General features: G+C 45.4%; 1 protein-coding gene across 1 annotated transcript in view; it reads left to right on the top strand.

Moving 5' to 3' along the window:
• Positions 1–1,642: 1,642 nt before the first annotated feature.
• The window catches only part of LOC143935249 (HHIP-like protein 1), a 77,859-nt gene continuing 59,198 nt past the window's right edge, over positions 1,643–20,303 (top strand). Inside the window, exon 1 of the mRNA XM_077459004.1 lies at positions 1,643–2,396. Coding sequence (XP_077315130.1) covers positions 2,133–2,396 — 264 coding nt within the window. The 5' untranslated portion in view covers positions 1,643–2,132. The remainder of the gene's footprint in view (positions 2,397–20,303) is intronic.

Below are 20,303 nucleotides of genomic sequence, written 5' to 3'. Positions count from 1 at the left end.
CAGCCCAAGTGACCATAGCTATGAGAATAAATTATGTCTGTGATCACCTGCAGACACTGCCGACTAAGATATAGTGAAAAAGCAAGTGAACTGGAAAACATTGTCTGGTTATTCTTGTGCTCCCTAAATTAAAGCAGTAGTAAAGCCCGCTTTGCGATTTTTTTTACCTACAGCTAAGCCTATAATGAGACTTACCTGTAGGTAAAACGAATATCTCCTAAACAAGCACCATTTAGGAGATATTCACCCTGGGGCAGCCAGTGACATCACCGGCGCATGCGCTTTAAAGGTCTGGCATACCTTTCCGGAACCGAGGGCTCCCAAGTGCATGCGCGGGAGTGACATCACTGCGGCTCTGGACAGTTACACAGCCAAAGCACGCAAACCCAGAAGAAAGACCGGGGGAAGATGTCGTCCCTCTCAACAATGACAGTGCAGTGCTGGAGGGCTTCGTTGTAAGGTAGGTATTTCATAATGTGCTAGTATGTGATGAATACAAGCACATTATGCCATTGTCTTACAGGTGTGTGTTTTTTTGTTTTTTAAACCAACCGCGGTTTACAAGTACTTTAAAGTGATTCTAAAGGCAGAACTTTTTTTCTTTTTTTACCTTTATGCATTAAGGTGAAAAGCATTCTGTGTTCAGCTTCCCCTCCAGCCCCCCTTATACTTAACTGAGTCCAATTTCGATCCAGCGCTGTGCTCGATAGCAGCAGCTCTCTATATTCTCATTGGCCATGGAGGCAACAGTGGGAGCCATTGGCTCCTGCTGCTGTCAATCACAGTCTGTTGGGAGAGAGTGGGGCTGGGGCTGAGCCACGTTGTGTGTGTGTGTGTGTGTGTGTGTGTGTCATGATTGAAAATAAGCAAGGTGTCTCCCAACATGCAGTTTCAAAATTTTTCTGGAGATATGGTCCCCTTTAAAATAGTATGTGCTTAGTAATAAAAACAAAAAAAGCGTTTCAAAAATAAGTTGGTGTACAGAGAAACGACAGTGCTCAGACTGAGATATTTTGTGCTGCGATGTAGTTATGAATATGGCAGCTTCCTGCACAAGGCTTGTGGTTGCTAGGAAGCAAGCAGCTGCCGGAGTCCTAGCAACTACAAGCCCTGTGCTGGAAGCTGTCGCATTCATGACTACATCACAGCACACAATATCTGTCTGAGCACAGGCATTTCTCTGTACACCAACTTAGAGTTGGTCTTAATTACCACCAGTTTCTTTATCCATGAACTGACATTAATTATTTTTTAAACCCTTTTTTTTTTGGTTTAAATTAGACGCATTTTAAGGGGCCTATACCTCCAGAAAAGTGTTGTAACTGCTTTATTTAATCCCCACTAAATGTTTTATCTTTTAACATCATTGTTCAAATGGTAGTAATGGACAGTTTTAGGGATAGTTTACACAAGCTTCCTTTTCCAAGCTAATAGATTTTCTTGAAGTGGATATCTTTAATTCAAAATGTGTAATATAAGAGATGCAATTATAGTAACTTGCTAGGAAAGACCAAGTATTATGTCTACATGCAGAACAGCGTGATTCTTTGAGGTGCCCGGACAGGGATAGGATGTAAGTTTGGAGGGTGATGAGCGACAATTTGGGCTGGATTAGAGAGGAGGAAAAGAAGGAGGGGGGAGACTACGCTGTATGTGGATCAGATTCAGCAGCTGTGTCTGGAGGAAGACAGGCACATACAGTCACAGAGGATTACAAAACTGAAAAAAAATATCAAAGATATTGCTAAACAGCTGACAGGCAAATGTGAGAAAGCTGGAAAAGTCACTATTACTGGAAGAAGAAATATGGGGAGAGATTTAGACTTTCAAAGAAGAGGAGGAGAGAATGAATGAAGATGGCAGGATATGAGGAGAGGTGAGTCACTGATTAGAGACTGGGTACAAAAAGCACTGACCTGACTAAGATCCAATCAAAGAAGAAGGGGAAGCAAGAGTCTCAAACAATACCAGAGAAAGCCAAATTTAGACAATAAGGAATGGAGAAGATAATTGGTAACATGTTGGAGTAACACAGAACAATGCAACAAAGATAAGAGAAAAAAAAGGACAAATATATAGACTTCAGCACAGAAAAGTTCTTCATCCTTCCCAGAATCCTCCACTTTGCCTCCATGACAATCCATCCCATGCTTAGCCTGTGGCTTCTCCTTGTCCTTCACACCTGTGTTGTGATAGGACACCCACAGTGCTTGGATTATAAACCACCCTTTCAACCCTTGAAACCCCTGACCTTTTGCACGACTTATTCAACATTTGGATGCTGCGACACAGCCCATGACAGAGCCATTGCTGACAAGTTCCGCTACATCACAGAATTCTTGGACAACACCGGAGTTACCGCCTGTGGAGAGTACATACGGAACATCCTGTGCCAGGTATTGAACCTATCCTGTCATTTCATATAGTATTGTACTGTAAAACCTCTGTTACTTTCCATATTTAGCAAGGCATAAATGTTTGCATCCATCACCTATGCAACTACCTGCAGTATTATGTGACACAGCTTTCTACTGATGAGGAACCCTTGAAATAATTGTAAGGTTTCTGAGAACCCCTACTAAAAATATATAGACTTGGAGCTTATGGTACTTTAGCATGCTCAGAAGATTATACAACATTTTAAATAAAATAATAAAGAATTGGACATGCCTAGAGTTTTTCACGCTTGGAGTAGATCATTTTTTTAGCACCTACCTGCTGTATATGACAATATCATTTTCAGCAATAAATGTTATCTAAAAAGTGGGAAACTGCCCTCCTGCACTGGTGGTCCATTTAGGTAGAACATAAATTCTCCATTGCTTGAGGAACCCCTACCAACCTTGGGAGGAACCATAGGATTCCATGGGACCCTGGTTGAGATGGTTGAGAAGGGTTGATGTTAAATGATATGTGAGGTTCTATAACTACTTTACAGGACACATAAGTTCTTTCAAACATGGTAAAAGTCATAAACTCCACACCTACACTACTACACCACCCAACACTTTCTACAGAGATGCAGATGTCTAGGGTGTGATATTGACTTGTAATGCCAAAGTTGTATGATCTGGCAGTGTCCTGAAGGAAATAGTCCAGATTTTAATATTTAAAATGCAATCAGGGGGAATACAGGCAAAAGGGCTATACAGATATATAAATTGAATGGTTTGAATTATAGTCGCACATACATAAATAGTCTGTAATTTAATTTGTATATTATCCAACAAAGGAGACCTTCATGAAGGTCTTAAGGTAGGTCCTAAGAATCTAATGGTACTAAACCTTACCTGAAATATTGTGACATACATGTCCAGGATGTTCAGCTCTTTGCATTGGCATGCCTAATGAGTTTCATAGTTTCATAGTTTCATAGTTAGTAAGGTTGAATAAAGACACCAGTCCATCCAGTTCAACCTGAGTGAGTGTCTACCCCTATCCCTGTACATTGCACACTCACATTGGTCCCCAAACTCAAGGAGCCCACAATCCAAGGTCCCCATTCATACACTAAGGCCAATTTTGGACAGGGGCCAATTAACCTGCCTGCATGTCTTTGGAGTGTGGGAGGAAACCGGAGTACCCGGAGGAAACCCACGCAGGCACAGGGAGAACATGCAAACTCCAGGCAGGTAGTGTCGTGGTTGGGATTCGAACCAGCGACGCTTTTTACTGCTAGGTGAGAGTGCTAACCACTACACCACTGTGCCGCCCTCGAGTTAGTCAGAGCTTTATATTTTCACAAACCTAAACCTGTGTTTTAGCATTTTGCTCATTAGGTGCCAAAACTGATTCCTGAGAACATTAAACCAGTCACATCTATTTTGCCTCCCAAAGAAGATTAGTCCGTATCCCTACCACAACCACCCACAGGCCAGTTTAGAATGATTCTAATTTTCCTTTAAACAGGCGCTAGTGGGAAATCAAAGCACACCATCAACTCTGTTCAGCATCTTTTTTAACTCAACCCTGAGATGTCTAGCATGGCAAGCGTGTTAGCCCCTTAGTCACCATGCTGTCCTTACATCCTCCTGTAATCCTGTAATAGAAGACACTTACGAGAGATGTAGAATTGTATGAGGGGAAACCTGACACTTGTGGTACGCTACGTCTTTGTTTTAGTAGGCTGGTTTCCTAGTGACTTTTTCCTCTTGATTTCATGTCTGTTTACAAGTGCTACTTAACCCATGTTAGTGTCACATTCCATAATAACTAAAGTTTAATTTGCAGATAGCCAAATACACTGTTGATAATTATTCATATATGAATTGTCTTACCTTCCAAAAGGTTTGTAACTCTGTCCAACCTTTATTATGTGTTACTCTCGCACTACCACTCTGTGTATGGGTTAAAAAATGTATAGCAAGCCTGCCGCCTTAACTTAAATAGCTTGTCCTTGACTATTCATAAATAAATTGTTAGAGAATAATGAGGCCCTGGCAGTTAACTAAATCTAGCCAATATGTGATGTGTTCTTGTGATAGATAAACCTAGTTATTGACTCCTAATAAATAACCATCAAAATAAATATAAATATAAAGTGACTTCAGTGCCTAAACCAATTGCACATTACTGGGTATAACCTCAAGGCTACAAGCAATCACTTTGTGATGCCCCTAATCACCCAGCGATCGCCACACTCTTCACACTGTGTTAAATCAGCAGCAATAAAAATGATCCAACACATGTATTAAAAGTGATCCTAGTGCATAAATAATAACTTCTCAAGACTGGACACCTAACACACAATTCTAAACGACAATATAATGGTACATCTCCATTGATATAAGTCCTTATAAAAAGTCCTTTTTTTTTTTTTTGAGGTAGTGCACAATATCCCTACACCCTTAGTGGTGATTATTCATAATATAGGTGACAATTTTGCTCCCACATCACCTCCATGCTCTCTAGACTCTCACCTCAGTTAAGTATTAAATCAGCATAGCCTATAGTTCCTTGGACAGCGTACTGACGTATAGCCCCGCACTACCCCATATAGGTCGCGGGCAGCGCTTCCTCCAGACGGCGGCTTCCCTTGCGTCTCCTCCTCCTCCTCTGCATCAAAAAACGCTTCTGCGGTGCGTCTCCTCCCTCCTCCTAGGCGGCCAGTAGGATCGCTTATCCTCTCGGGCCAATTGGGTGATGGGTCCCAGGATCCGCTTCTTGATTGGCCAGCTGGGAGGAGAATCACGAAGACAATAGCGAATTATTAATTCTCTATTGTCGCACAATTTTTTTTTTAAGGCAATTAGAGCTTCTGATCATGTGCTTGTGAAAAAAAAAAACATTGGAATCCATGCATCCGGTGCCTTGTATGTAAATCAGCAGCCGGGCCCATGGATTAGGGGGACGGCGACCCTGCTGACCACACATTTCTGCAGAGCAGTTGGGAAGTACAGTTTGTTCAATGACTTGATCCAACCTTTGACTAGTGAGTGTAGGAACATCGCTCAACTAAAAAGGTTGTAATTACTCTCTACTGCTAGAAAACTCCTAGTGTTAGGCCGCGTACACACACGCGGACTGTTCGCCCAACTTTGTCCGTCCAACAGTTTCGGCAAACAGTCCGCTCAAACTTAGCATGGACGGACATGGCCACACACGACGGACGAACAGTTTGCTGAAACCGTGCGCGATGACGTGAAGGCACGTACGACGGGACGAAAAATACGACGTCCTATACACTGCATTATAGCTTTCGGCGTGAAAATCCTTTCTGAGCATGCGCGCAACTTTGTTTGACGAACAAGCCTACACACGGGCGGACTGTTCGCTCAAACAAGGTTTCAGCGGACAGTTTTTCGGAATTTCCGAAAAACCTTGTCCGTCCAACTGTCCGCTGAAACTGTCCGCTGAAAGCCCACACACGAGCGGACTGTCCGCCCAAACACTGTTCAGCGGACAAAGTTGGGCGAACAGTCCGCCCGTGTGTACGCGGCCTTAGGCCCTATTTACGCATGAGCTGAGCATCTTTGGTCTTTTTCTGGCTTTTTTTTTTTTTTTTGAGTGTTTCAAAGGCTGAGCCTTAAAGTGGTTGTAAAGGATTTTTTTTTTTATTAACAAACATGTCTATACCTACCTGTTATGTGCAATAGCATTGCACAGAGCGGCCTGAATCCTTTGCTTCTTGGGTCCCCCACCACTCTCCTGGCTCCTCCTATCTTGCTAGTGCCCTCAATAGGAAACTGATTCCCATGTGGGCACACGTTTGGGCATGTTCCCAAGCCCCACTGCAGTGTCCTTTTGGGTTGATTGAGCTATCGAGTTGCCCAGGGAGGAGGGACAAAGCCTTGAGAGCCTTGAAGCTTTAGAACCACTTTAACTTCCTCTTATTTATAGTCAATAGAAAGTTAGTTACTATGCAAGAAAAAGCACATTATCACTTGCTTCTCAGGATGAAATCTGCAATGGTCTTCAATCAACTTTATGCTCGGGTATGAACGGGTGCCATTAAATACAATAAAATCCTAGTGTCGAGGATTAAAACACTTCTGGTGAAGCTTCAAATCGCATTTCAATTTGCTCAGGTGTGAACGAGGCCTTACAACTTGTGTAGATGTTGGGTTCATTGAGCTTGCATTTGAGATCAGTTTGTGATGCTTCTGAGTTCTTTCAATAGGGCTTCTGACCTAAGCTCCATCAAGCTGTGCTTGCATTCCCATTACCAGCCATAGAAAGAAAAGCAGTTCTGACATGAATCTCTCTATGTACACAAGCCCTCAGATTGATAGCACTGTGCATTGTAATAGAATCTAAAAGTGCTGATCCTCCAAGTGCAGGGGATTACAGGAAGCTAAAATAAAAGCAGGTTTGAGCACTTATAATATTTTTAAAATATTATAAAACACATTTAATTATTTTATTTTTAATCAATACAAAACTGGTTTAAATTATAATGTTTTATATTTGCCAAGGATTCAGTCTCAATAAATATACTTTGTTTCTACAAGAATCAAGGCTCTGCATAATGCAGAGTATGAATAGGTCAAATTCACTGGACATGCATAGTTCCTTTAGGCTGCTTTCCCACTGAGGCGCTTTGCAGGAGCTAAAGTGCTAAAAATAGCGCCTACAAAGCGCCCTGAAACAGCAGCTGCTGTGTCTCCACTGTGAAACCCCCGAGGGCTTTCACACTGGATCGGTGCGCTTGCAGGGCAGTCAAAAAAGTCCTGCAAGCAGCATCTTTGGAGCGCTGTAGGAGCGGTGTATTTAACCCTCCTAAAGCGCCCCATCCCATTGAGAACAATTGGGGGCGCGGTTTTAACCCTTTTTCAGCCGCTAGTGGGGGTTAAAACTGCTCCACTAGCGGCTGCATAGCGCCGATAAAACGACGGTAAAGCGCCGCTAAATAAACTGCAGTTTTACCGCCAGCGCACGCAACGCCCCAGTGTGAAAGTAGCCTTACAGCTGTGCATGACCCTATACTGGTGCATGTGTGGTTTGTGAGAAATACATTTTTGTGCAGTTGCATAATGGAAATTTGGTAAATGGGCAGTAGCGGAATTATAGGGGTCGCCAAGATCGCCATGGCGACCAGGCCCCTTTGCTGCTGGGGGCCCTTGAGGGCCCCCTGTACTCTTCCATAGGAGGGGAGGCTGAGAGGAGCTCCCTGATCATCAGCCGAACTGAAATCGGCACTATGCAGGGAGCTCCTCACATTAGCCTTTAGTGAAAGCACAGCGTGTGCTCTTTGTCTCCCCCTACAGTGCAGTACCCGGCAGGAAGAGGCAAGGTATATGTTTGCCTTTTTTTTTTAATAAGACTATCTACTGTATTTGTGTTTATGTGTGTGTGTGTGTGTGTATGTGTAATAGGCTTCAAAATAGGTGAACTGCGAGCACCATGCTTGATGCTGACAGTCTACCAGGTGTGTTAGAAAAGTGAATTAATATTCACTTTCCTAACACTGAACCGCCTCTCCACCAATCAGGTGTGCGGGTCTGTTACCCATCACCCAATTGGCTAAAACGATAGACACAGCTATTGGACGCCCATCAGGAGGAGAGGACGGGAGGTGAGGATGGCAGGAGATGCATGGAGGACCCCGCTCATGGCCGTTACCCGCTGCCCCACCAAGACAGGGTAAGTGGCGGGCAGACAGCGAGCGGGCGGTGGGGATTCACAGTGGCAGCATTTGATGTGCACAGTAGCGGCATTTGATGGGCACAGTGGCAGCATTTGATGGGTACACTGGCAGCATTTGATGGGCACAGCGGTGGCATTTGATGGGCACGGCGGCGGCATTTGATGGGCACAGCGGCAGAGCTTGATGGGCACAGCGGCAGAGCTTGATGGGCACAGTAGTGACATTTGATGGTACAGTGGTGGCGTTTGATGGGCACAGTGGCTGTAATTGATGTTTTTTTAAATCGGTACCTTTATATGTGGCCACCCACTTGGGACTGGGCCCTGGTGTTCCACCATCGGGCTCGGAGAAAAGAGCCCTGTCTGGAGGTCGGGGGGGGGGGGGGGGGGACCGCCATGGTTTCCTGCATCGGGGCCCTGAAGGTTCTAGTTACGCCACTGTAAATGGGTCTAAATTTTATTTCGTACCCATTTGATTTATGTGACTTGATGTGGATCTGAATACATCCCGCTGTTAGTACTGTTGTAATCTAGAGTTATAAAGAATCGGACGGTAGCTACTGCATATATTGTATGCTGTCTTTTTACAAATGTATGCATATTTACATAATGGGTTTCTGCTTAAAAGGGAAACATTACCCAAATCTGGTATTTTCTTTTCCTATGGAAGCTGGAAATTACTGTAGTAGGCACCATTACTACAATAATTGCTGCTAGCTTCTGGGTTCCATGCATGAGCGGCTGCCCTGCTGCTTAGTGCTTCTGAAGGCCGATACACACGATCAGACTTTTTGACAACAAACATGCAAATTAGCTGTTGTAAGGCAACATCCGACCGTGTGTACGCTCCATCGGACAAACTTTTTTGGTTTTCATCGGACTTTTGTTGGCTGTGCGAACGGACAAACTTTCCAGCAACAAAAGTCCGATGGAGCAAAGTCCGATCATGTGTACAGAAAACCATAGGACTTTTGTACAAAGTACAAACACGCATGCTCAGAACCAATGCAAAAGATCAGACAACAATACAGAAGTTGACCAAAGGTGGCGGTAAAGAGCAGAAAAACCATGTGAATTGGTGAAAGTTGGCTGAAAAAGTCCTGCCGTGTGTATGCAATGCAAGTTCACGGCCGACACCCTTTGTACAAAAATCCACGGGGACGTTTGTACAAAGTCTGATCGTGTGTATGAGGCTTTAGTATTCTCTGATTGAACAAGGTGGAGATTGTGATGTCACCTCTTCCAAACTTCAGTTTTAGACCCCTTTCACTTTTCAGGCATTTTAGCGCTAAAAATAGTGCCTGTAAAGTGCCTTTCAAGCCTCCCCAGTGTGAAAGCCTGAGTGCTTTTACACTGGGGTGGTGCACTTGCAGTACCGGAAAAAAAGGTCCTGCAAGCAGCGTCTTTGGGGCGGTGTGGGAGCAGTGTTTTTTATATGGGCATAAAATGTTTTTATAATATGGGCATAAAAATGCCGCATCAAGAGCTCCTGGGCACTGTGGCATTTTATGTGGTATGGCCATACACCTGTATTTATGTTCATATGCATGAGCCCTTAATTTCTAATTTCTGCAAAGGTGACCTTTTTTCTGCTGTTGGTGAACTATAAGTCCCATCATGCCTTGCCAGTTAGCTTCTGACAAATGCCCTAATGAAATTCATAATACCTTAGCAGCTATGGTCAAGGGCATGATTGGACATGTAGTTCCTCCATAAGAGATTTTGAGAGTGGTGACTCCTCAGTCACTGACTGGCTTGGCATGATAGGAGCCTGTCAATTTTCCTTTTCACAACAATTTGTCTCTCCCTCCTGTCTAGAGTTGCCACCTCATCCCTTTAAACCTGAACATATATAAATTACATAGGTTCGGAGGCTAATTTAATGCAGATAAGGCACCAAGTGAGTTTAATTACCACCTTAATCAGCCACAGAACCTGTGTAATTAATATGTGTTTGGTTTTAAAGGGATGAGGTGGCCTACTCCCTGTCCCTTCTACCTCTGCCAGCCTCTGGCTTTCATCCCTCCTGTGTCACCTCCGTCCCCTCCTGTGCTCCCTAGGCTCCCCATCTCTTTCCTGTCTCTCTTTGGTTTGGATGGTGTTTCAGTTGTTTAAAATGAATGCTCCGTATAATGTGGTAACTTGTTGCTGACCTCCGTCATAGGCTGCCTGATAATTAATGAGATGCCCTAGTTTTCCACTTGTGTCTCCTGTGCTTCAGAGACAGGCCGAGTGGATTGTAAGGTTAATATTACAGCTGGCATCCGGACAGGGAACTTTCTGCATGTATGAGAGGAAGCAGCACAAGGCCCCATTGTGGTCTTTACGGAAACCCCTTGTGAGAGGATGAGAAGAGCGCTATGTCTGGAAGCCAAATATATACACACAGGGCCTGGAGACCATAGATCTGGGTGAAGAAGAAGGAAGGAGTGAGAACCCCTGCGGGGAAAGCCACCAGTGACAAGTGTTTGTTTCCCTGTCAGTGGTGTATAAAAAGAACACATGGTCTCCATCATCTCCTCCATGTTTGCCTGTACCTCCAGCAACTGCAAACAATGAAGCTGTAGATGACATTTTGTCAGAGCAGTGTTACACATCACAGTTGAATCTGCTATTGAGAATCCCAGCAGGGTCTTGCAGCATTTTTCTGCTGTAATAAAAAGGGCTACAGGTCACTTCACACCTGTGAGAGAAAAAAAGCGGGATTCCACCCTAAAGTGGAACCTCCGCTGATCGGATCCCTCCCCCCCTCCGGTGTCACAATTGACACCTTTCAGGGGGGAGGGGGGTGGAGATACCTGTCAAAGACAGGTATTTTCACCCACTTCCGGGCATAGACTCCCGTGGGAGTCTACGCCATTTCCTGCCCTGCCGCGCTGTCTGCTGGGACACACACGGGCCCCAGTGACAGCGCGGAGATTTCCTATTGCGCGGCGCGGCTCGCGCATGCGCAGTAGGGAACCGGGAAGTAAAGCCGATTCACTTCATTTCCTGATTCCCTCACCTAGAATGGTGGCGACAGCAGCCGAGAGCCGAGCGATCGATCGGCCTCGGCTGCTGGCATCGCTGGAACCCGGGACAGGTGAGTGTCCATTTATTAAAAGTCAGCAGCTGTAGTATTTATAGCTGCTGGCTTTTAATATTTTTTTTTGGTGGAATCCCTCTTTAATGCTCTTTTCTAGAAGTGCCTTAACACTTGATAAAAGGATTACTACTGTATCCTATTGTGCCTATTCACATCTGAGCGTTGTGTGTTGCTGGTCCCTTTAGACTTCAATGGGAGAGCCTAAAAACACTTTCTTGCATCTGTTTCTCGTAGCAAATTGCCTTCCATTAGCCAAAACAAGAACAATCAAACCTGTAAATTCCCGAAAAACATGTCCAAACACACCTAAAAAAAAGCTTTAGGCCTAAAGCCGCGTACACACGACCGGACTTAGGTCCGACAGACTTTTGACGGAGTTCTAACAGAGTTCTGACGGACTTTCCGAATGAACGGACTTGGCCACACACAATCACACCAAAGTCCGACGGATTCGAATGTGATGACGTACGACCGGACTAGAATCAGGAAGTTCATAGCCAGTAGCCAATAGCTGCCCTCGCATCGGTTTTTGTCCGTCGGACTAGCACACACACGAGCGATTTCTCGGTAGAAACTGGGTCCGGCGGAGTTCTGGCGGAAAAATTTGAAACGTTCCATTTCTAAAGTCTGTCAGACTTTTGCAAATCAAAAGTCCGCTGCAGCCCACACACGATCGAATGGTCTGCCGGAATCATTCCGTCTGACTTTTGATGTTGAAAAGTCTGGTCGTGTGTACGCGGCATTAGGCACACTTGAGCTTTTTTTCCTCTGCCTCTAAACTCCTCTTTATGTGTCCCATGTGTCTATGCACGCTATAGGTGTTTACAGAAGTTTAGAGACAGAAAACAGAAACCATTACTTCATGAGAAGAACTTTTTGGCAGAAAAAAACACGCCTGACATGCCTAAACACAAGCGCTTTTAGCGCTCGCATTTTTTTTTTATTTCAGTCAACAGATTAAAGTAATATTCTGGCCAATGAAATGAATAAATAAATAAACACCCAAGCGCTTGGAAAAAATACAGCTTAGGAGCATTTTTGCAGCGGTTTTCTCCGGCCAGGAGAAAAGTGTTTAGAAGCGCCCCAGTGTGTATGAGGCCTAAACGAGATTTGAAGAAGCTCTAGTGTGAACCCAGCCTTATAGATTGCATGTTTTAAAGGGAAACTTTATTTCACAAGAAGGCAGTCTGGCCCCCTTTAGTGGCCATCAGGGTATCCCTCAAATGTTCCTAACCCCCTCATGACTGCTCTATACCCGAATGACAGCTACAGAGTGGTCACACATTGCTGGGAGGGCACGCATTGGCAGTGATCTGTGACAACTGCGTCCTACGGACACAACTGATCACAGATCAGGGTAAAAAGCCAATCACAGCAGCTCTTTACCATGTTACAAGCTGTGTCCAATCACAACTGATCACAGTGTAAACAGGATTTACCGGTTATCTGCAATCCTCCCCCCTGACAGCATGAGAGCAGAACCGATAATTGGCAAAATCCACACAGAGGGCATCTACATTGATAATCAGGGCACTGATCATCAGTGTCCTGATTATCAGTGCAGCCCCAACAGTGCTCATCATTGATGCCTGTCAGTGCCACATATCCATGCCTCCTCATCAGTGCACATCAGTAAATACTTACCTTAATTTTCCTTTCCTGATGGACTCCATGGCAGCAACGTGTGGGTTAAGTCCCGCCTCCACTACCCTATAGGACACTACTCCCATAAATCTTTGCTCCCTGCCCCTGGCCGTGTTCGTTAACTAGCCTACTCCAGCCATTTGGGAGGGAACTCCTGCTGCCATGGAGTCCTCAGGAAAGGAAAATTACGGTAAGTATTTTGATAGGAATTTTCCATTTTCCTGACAGACTCCATGGCAGCAACGTGTGGGAAATAACTCGCCAAACACACCCGGGTGGGCAAAATGCTGAACAAAAAGATTTATTTAACGCTGTCAGCCAACAGGACTTTCAAAACAAAATCAACAGAGGATAAGGATGCTGGCTCAACACAATAGTGAGACATGAAGGTATGAATTGAAGACCAGGAGGCCACTCTGCAGATTACTTCAGGCGCAACGTGACGAGAAGCCGCCTATGAGGTTGAGACATTCCACGTAGGCTAGAAGAATTAGCCTTTTTTCTTCTGTAGCCGGAAGAGAGGTGGGGACCCATCTGAGCCTGGGAGATTCCTTGAAGGTCCAAACATGACCTGAGGAGACCGCATTGACGGTCCAGAAGTCTTGGATCGAGGCCGCCCAGACATGGCGAAAGTGGAACAGACGAGCCCCCACCTGACCTGTCTGAGCAGGCCCAACCTCAAAAGGATTTAGTCGGTTCCCTCTCTACTTTTGAATCACTTTTTGTAGATTCTTTAAAAGAAGATTGTCTTGATTTCCAGGACCTGGAGAATTCACGGCCCGGTCTGTAACTGCGAGCTTCCCTAGCTCGTTCCTGGTACTGTCTCTTTGGAAAAACCTTCTCTGGGCTTGCAAACGCCGGTCCTGGGGAAGTAACCCCGACTTCCCACCAGTGGCTCGGGTAATAGCCTCATCTAACTTATTGCCAAAAAGGGGGGACCCCCCAAAGGGGATACGGCACCATACTTGTTTTGAGGCTGGGTCCACCAGCCAAGGACGGAGCCACAGAGCCCGCTTAGCCGTAACAGAAGAAAGCATCACCCGAGCCACCAGGCATATGATGTCGATAGAGGCCCCCCCAAGAAAGGCAGAGGCCAGCCTAAGTTCTTGGATAGGCGAACTCTTAGCTGTATCTTTAGAGATATTCCTGAGCGTCTCATCTACACTACCCGTCCATTCCTCCATTGCTTTGGACATAGCGGCCAGAGCTAACGCTGGCTTACAGGCCATTCCTGCTGTGAGATACACTCTCTTTAAATCAGCGTCAATCCGTCTGTCCAGAACATCCTTAAAATAAACAGTATCCTCTAAGGGAAGTGTCACATGTTTCACCAGCCTCTTGACTGCTGCGTCTACCAACGGTGCTGACTGCAAATGCTTCACCTCTTTCTCCTTGAAAGGATAGAGTTTTGAAACCTTAGACAGCATGGAATTTTTCTTCTCCACCTTGCCCCATTCATCTGTGATGATCTCACCTAGTTCAGAGATAAAAGGAAAATGAACCCGTTCCTCCTTTATTTGTTTAAAGAATTCTCTCTGTTTGGAAGGGGCAGCCACAGAATCTTCCCAGTTCAGTGTCTCTCTAACGGCTCTGACCAGAGGAGGAAGTAGAGCGAAATCAAAACCCACACAGGGATCACTTTCATCAGAGTCACTGTCAGATATGGCAGCTGAGGGGTGGCTATGCACAGAGGATTCCCATGTATCCTGCAGCTGAGTCTCCCTCCCTGGAGAATGTGACGGCTCTGCAGGAGGAACATAGGACTGGCCCTCAATATTTCTGAGGGACTCCTTAACAACCTTTTCCACCAGGGTTTTAAGTTGTTAATCCGCATCACCCCTTTCTTTAGAAGCCTTGGCGTAGCAAAGATCACACAAAGATTTTCCTGCCGGTACATGAGCTCTACACCCCCAGCAGGCACTAGCTGAGTGACTGGATTGAGCCCTCGAGGAATGCGACTGTTCCTCACTACGGTGTTCTGATCTTGAGGAGGAACCGTAATGTTTTGATTTGGAAGAGGAGTGCCGGTGATGTGACTTGGAAGTGTCGCTCTCTCTGTGAGAGCTGCGATGATGTTCTGACCTGGAAGGGCTGAAACAGGAACAAGACAAAAAACTACAAGAGACAAGATATCAGGACAAAGATAACAGATATACACCCCTCACCCACCAGACCTTCAGGCGAACATTAAAAATACCTTTTATGAGAGGGCTGGCCACAGACAGACGGCAGAGAATCCATGTACTCAGCGATATCCATATGCGCTAAAAACATGACAAGGGATCAGTGCAAGGGACAGGGAAGGGATAGTCACCCTGTCCCAGAATGCCACTTACCAATAGATGCAACACAGAGGTAGGGGGAAGTCACCGCAACAGCCCGCAAGCATTCCCAAAGCTTGCAGACTAATTCCCAGTTTAAATAGCCCGCCCCTGTGATGTCATCGCCGTGCCTGTGCGAAATAGCGGCATTTTGCCGCTATCGCGCATGCGCAAAACCAAGCCTCAATCTCAAACCGCACTCGCACATGCGCAGTATGGCCGAGAACGCAAACCCAGAAGTAGAACGGCGGCTGGAACGTGGAAGAACCAGCCGCCATGCCTGCACAGACAAACAAACAGAAAAAATTAGGACAGATAAAAAGATAACACAAACTTCTGCCATAATGAACCATAGAACCTCTCACCACTCCCACCACGATTGATCACTCGGCCGAAGGTAAGGTAAGATGACACCGGACTTTCCAGGGGGCAAAACAGGTCACCTGCTAATAGCTGGCTATCCGACCAATGCGCAGCCTGCCTGCCAGTGGCCAGGACATGGGCTTCTTCACAGCGCCTCTTCCATTGCTCACTCCATACCCTGCTAATAGCTAGGGCTTAGCGGAGTAATGCGACTTTCCAGACCCAGAGTCGCACACCGGCCGACCTCGATCGTGGGAATGGCAGATCTTCAGGTAGAAAGACCACCTCTGGGTCCTTCGGAGGAGGACAAAAAAAGAACACGGCCAGGGGCAGGGAGCAAAGATTTATGGGAGTAGTGTCCTAAAGGGTAGTGGAGGCGGGACTTAACCCACACGTTGCTGCCATGGAGTCTGTCAGGAAATTACTTATTTACGAAATTTTTGAGAAAAGCATTTTAATTTTTTTGGGCTTTTTTTTTTCGTTTCTTTAACAAAAACCCCAGTGGCAATTAAATACCACCAAAAGAAAGCTCTATCTGCTTCAAAAAATATATATAGATATTTCGTTATGGTACAGTGTTATATGACCGTGCAATTGTCAATTGTCATTCAAAGAGCGACAGCGATGAAAGCTGAAAATTGGCCTGGTAGGAAAGGGGGTGAAAGTTCCCAGTAGGCAAGTGGTTAAAGAAAGAGGATCTTTACTCAAAATCAAAGTTTGGGACAGTGTAATCCTCTGCCTCATCATTTAATTAAAGCTAAGCATTCTTTAATTTATTTTATTTTTTTCTGTTTTTCTTGCTGAGCCCCACTCAAACCTGCCGTTCGCTTGCCCGGGCAAGAATGACAATTCATTCTCCTCTTGCAGCCTCCTGTGGTGCCAGTGTCACTCTGCCACAGAGGCTGCAGAAGGAGAATGCTTCCCTTTCACATAAACAGACTTGGTGCAAATCTCATGCATTTGTGATCTGGCGCTGTGACAGTTTACATACTGTTCTATAAATGGAGGAAATGAAATGCCTCCTCAGAATCCAAAATTGCTGTTAACAGATGTTCTCCATCCAATCTGACAGAGCTTGAGCTATTTTGCTTTGAAGAATGGGCAAAAATGTAACTTTCTTGATGTATAAATCATTTATCATTTTCCTTCTACTTCACAATTATGTGCCACTTTGAGTTGGTCTATCACATAAAATCCCAATAAAATACATTTAAGTTTTTGGTTGTAACATGACAAAATGTGGAAAATTTTCAAGAGGTATGAATACTTTTTCAAGACACTACTGTATACCATCAACTTACTAATGTCTTCCTTATGGTTGGGAGGTGGTAAAAACAAACAGTATTGCCACATTTATACTGTTCCTTAACCATCTCCTCTTAAGCTGCAAAAGCAGCGGACAGGGTCATACACATGCTGTGCCAGTAGTGCTTTGCATCACAGCACAAAATAAATAATCTCTTCTTTTGAATTCAGTAAGCAGTAGTGCCTGCTGTACGTGACCAACTGAATGGGGTCGCTTTGCAACTGACGAGATGGTGCAGGTTTTTAGGGGTTAAAAAGGCAATGAGGAGGTAACGTAAATGCCCTCTGAAAAGTGGATCACTTTTCAGAGTCCAGTGCAAGTGTAAACTAGCCCTTGGGGCGTGTGCGCAGGGGCATTTGTTTGCTTCTTTCTTGTGCACATCAAAGTGAATGAATAACCAGCAAACAATGCAAAAAACTGTATCAGGTAGACTGGTTAGAGCAGGGAGAACATGAGTCTGGTGGTCGGGTGATACGCTTGAAGTATCCTACAATCAGAGTTGATTGAAAAAAGAAAAGAATCAGGATTAATTTAAAGCGCACCTCCACCCTAAAGTGGAAGGTCCACTCATCGGAGCCCTCCCCCCCCCCTCCAGTGCCATAATTGGCACCTTTCAGGGGGGAGGGGGTTGCAGATACCTGTATAATCCCAGGTATTTGCACCCACTTCAGGGACAAGCTAGCCGCAGATGCCCCCCCATTGTGTTCTGGGAAACACACAGTTCCCAGGACACAGCGGGACCAGTGGAGACGCACAGAGCGACTCGCGCATGTGCAGTAGGGAACCGGGCAGTAAAACTGCAACATTTCACTTACTGATTCCCTGACAGGATGGCGGTGGGGGCAGCTGAGAGATGAGCAATTGCTCGTCATCGGCTGCCGACATTGCTGGACCCTGGAACAGGTAAGTGTTAATTTTTTAAAAGTCACCGGTGCAGTATTTGTAGCTGCTGACTTTTAATATTTTTTTGAAAGGTGCAGCTCCTCTTTAATTGTGCATTGTTTGCTAGCATAGGTGTGTGCAGCCTATTGCATTAGGGTGTGCACCCCAAAACTCAAAAACCCCTGCAGCTTCCTGTTCATTCACAAACTGAAGCATGGAAAACACAGCTTACCATGCTTCAGGAATGAATGAAGTGAGTGACTGTGTTCATTTGGAAAAAGAAGGGACAGGTAAATTACATATTTACTAGCCCATTCTGCCACTCTCCATCCTGAAACATCCTCTGCAGCAGCCATGGGGAGAGGAGGGAAGCCAGCAGCACTGCTGGGGGGAAAAGCTGCAATACAGGAGGAAGCCTGGACAGTACACATTCACACGTAGTGATTAGAGTGTGCCCCTCCATGCAATTTCACTCTCCACCTGCCTGCACACCGTGGACTGGGGTGGTTAGGGGACCCACCAATAGACAGTAGACTCCTTGGGATCCTAGAACTCCTGGGATCAGTGGGGGGAAGGGAGTGTGTGTTCAATGGCAATGCTGTTTTTTTTTTTTTTACCGACTACCAATATTAAGAGGAGTTTCAACACTGGCCACCACTGTAATAGGGGTTTACACTGGCCACTAATGTAATAGAGGCATTCACAGTAACTACCAATTTAAGGAGGGGGACCTTTACACTGGCCACTAGTGTGAATAAAAGGATTGCACACCAAGCCCCAATGTAATGAGAAGATTTACAATGACCACCAATGTAAAGGGAATTTACACTGACCACTAAGGTAATAGGAACATTCAGAGTAACCACCAATGTAAGGAGGGATTTACACTGACCATTAATGTAAGGGGGACCTTCTCAATGCCCTCTAGTGTGAATGAAACCAAACCTCCCCCATCCTCTCCACTCCAACCCTCCACCCCTTTAACTCTACCAGCCTCCTCTGCTTATGTTTGCACCCACCTTTCTTACCTCTATACATCCCCTCCTTGCTCACCTGTGTACCCCAAACTGTAATTCCTTCTCTGCCTCCCTCTGCACACCCCACACTACCCTCCCCCCACCAATTTGCTTATCTTTGCAGAACAGGCTGAGGTTAGGCTTAATGACCACAGTTGCGGGTAGGACTTTTAAGCATGCCCCTTTATCTCCCAGTGGGCAGAATTTAGTACAGGTAATAGTGGATATGACCTCATATACATATGAATGCTGCCGGTCCGTGGATATTTACATATGCATGCTGCCTCTGATTACATATCAATGCCTTTTATTTATATGTAAACACAGGGTCTGCAGGTGAGTCATCCCTACACAACAATAGGGGATAGCTGGGCAGCATTAGTAGCAGCATTTCACATTGAGATATCGGGACACAGCACAGGACTAAAATTTCAAGGGACAAGGGAATTTAAACCAGGATAGTTGGCAAGTATGAGGCAGCTGCTTTGGGCCCCACACCAATGATAGGGCCCAGGGCAGCTGCCCCTTTTGCCCTGCCTTAAAGACGGCCCTAACCAGGCACACCTGCAAAACCCCCTGTACACGCCTAATCGTTCTTTGCATTTTCCCAATTAATGCAAAACAAACTGCCCAAGAAGCAATTCCAAAGCATTTCAAATCCAACTCAAATATGTCTATATTATATTTTTATAGTTTATTTTTTTTTATAGTGCCAACAGTTTGCACAGAGCTCCATAATGTAAAGGGAGACAGTACAGTTACAATACAATTCAAGACATGATAAAGAGGCCCTGCTGGTGAGAGCTTACAATATAAAAGATATACAGCAATACCTCGGATTGGGTGTAATGTAGTTTACAAGCATTTCGAAATACGAGCTATTGTTTTTTAAAAACCCTGACTTGGTTTGCAAGTGTTGTTTCGCAAAACGAGCAGGATTCAAGCCTTTGGGGTGTGCAGTACCGCATTTGGCCAGAGGTGCTGGGGTGCCGGTGACACTCGGAGCCGCTCAGAAACACTCCGTTCCTGAGTGTCTGCGAGCCTCTCGGGAGTGTTTCCGAATGTCTCCGGCACCCCCTACCTCTGGCCACATGTGGTACTGCATACACTAGCAGTGCCACTGGAATAGATTATTTGAGTTTCCATTACTTCCTATGGAGAAAATCGCTTTGATATACAAGTGCTTTGGATTACAAGCATTCTTCTGGAACAAATTATGCTTGTAATCCAAGGTACCTCTGTACTGTAAAATAAATTAATAGAATCGCGCTAAAGTACATACAGATGAGGCAATTAATTACATACATATATATAGAAAGGCCAGTATGGTGGCCTGGAATTATGGGTGGAGCCCGGTGGAGTATATAACCAGCCCGTTCGCCTAGCTCCCTCGTCGGTTCCGGTGCGCGATATCTGATACGTCAGAAATCAAGGGCCGACTATCCTCGAGACCTTACAGTGAGCCGGGTTCGTGAGTTCCCACGCTATTCCGTCCGCCTCGTGTCGACAAAGCCTTGTCGTTCGTCAGCGTCCGTCTGATTGCCGTCTGAGTCGCTATACTCAAATCGAAATTTTCCGTTGTCGTACAACACGTCCGGGCC

The sequence above is a fragment of the Lithobates pipiens genome, unplaced genomic scaffold, assembly GCF_037356315.1.
Source record: "Lithobates pipiens isolate NorthernLeopardFrog02 unplaced genomic scaffold, aLitPip1_a1.2 Scaffold_1, whole genome shotgun sequence".
NCBI lineage: Eukaryota > Metazoa > Chordata > Amphibia > Anura > Ranidae > Lithobates > Lithobates pipiens.
This window is presented reverse-complemented; position numbering and strand designations above follow the sequence as displayed.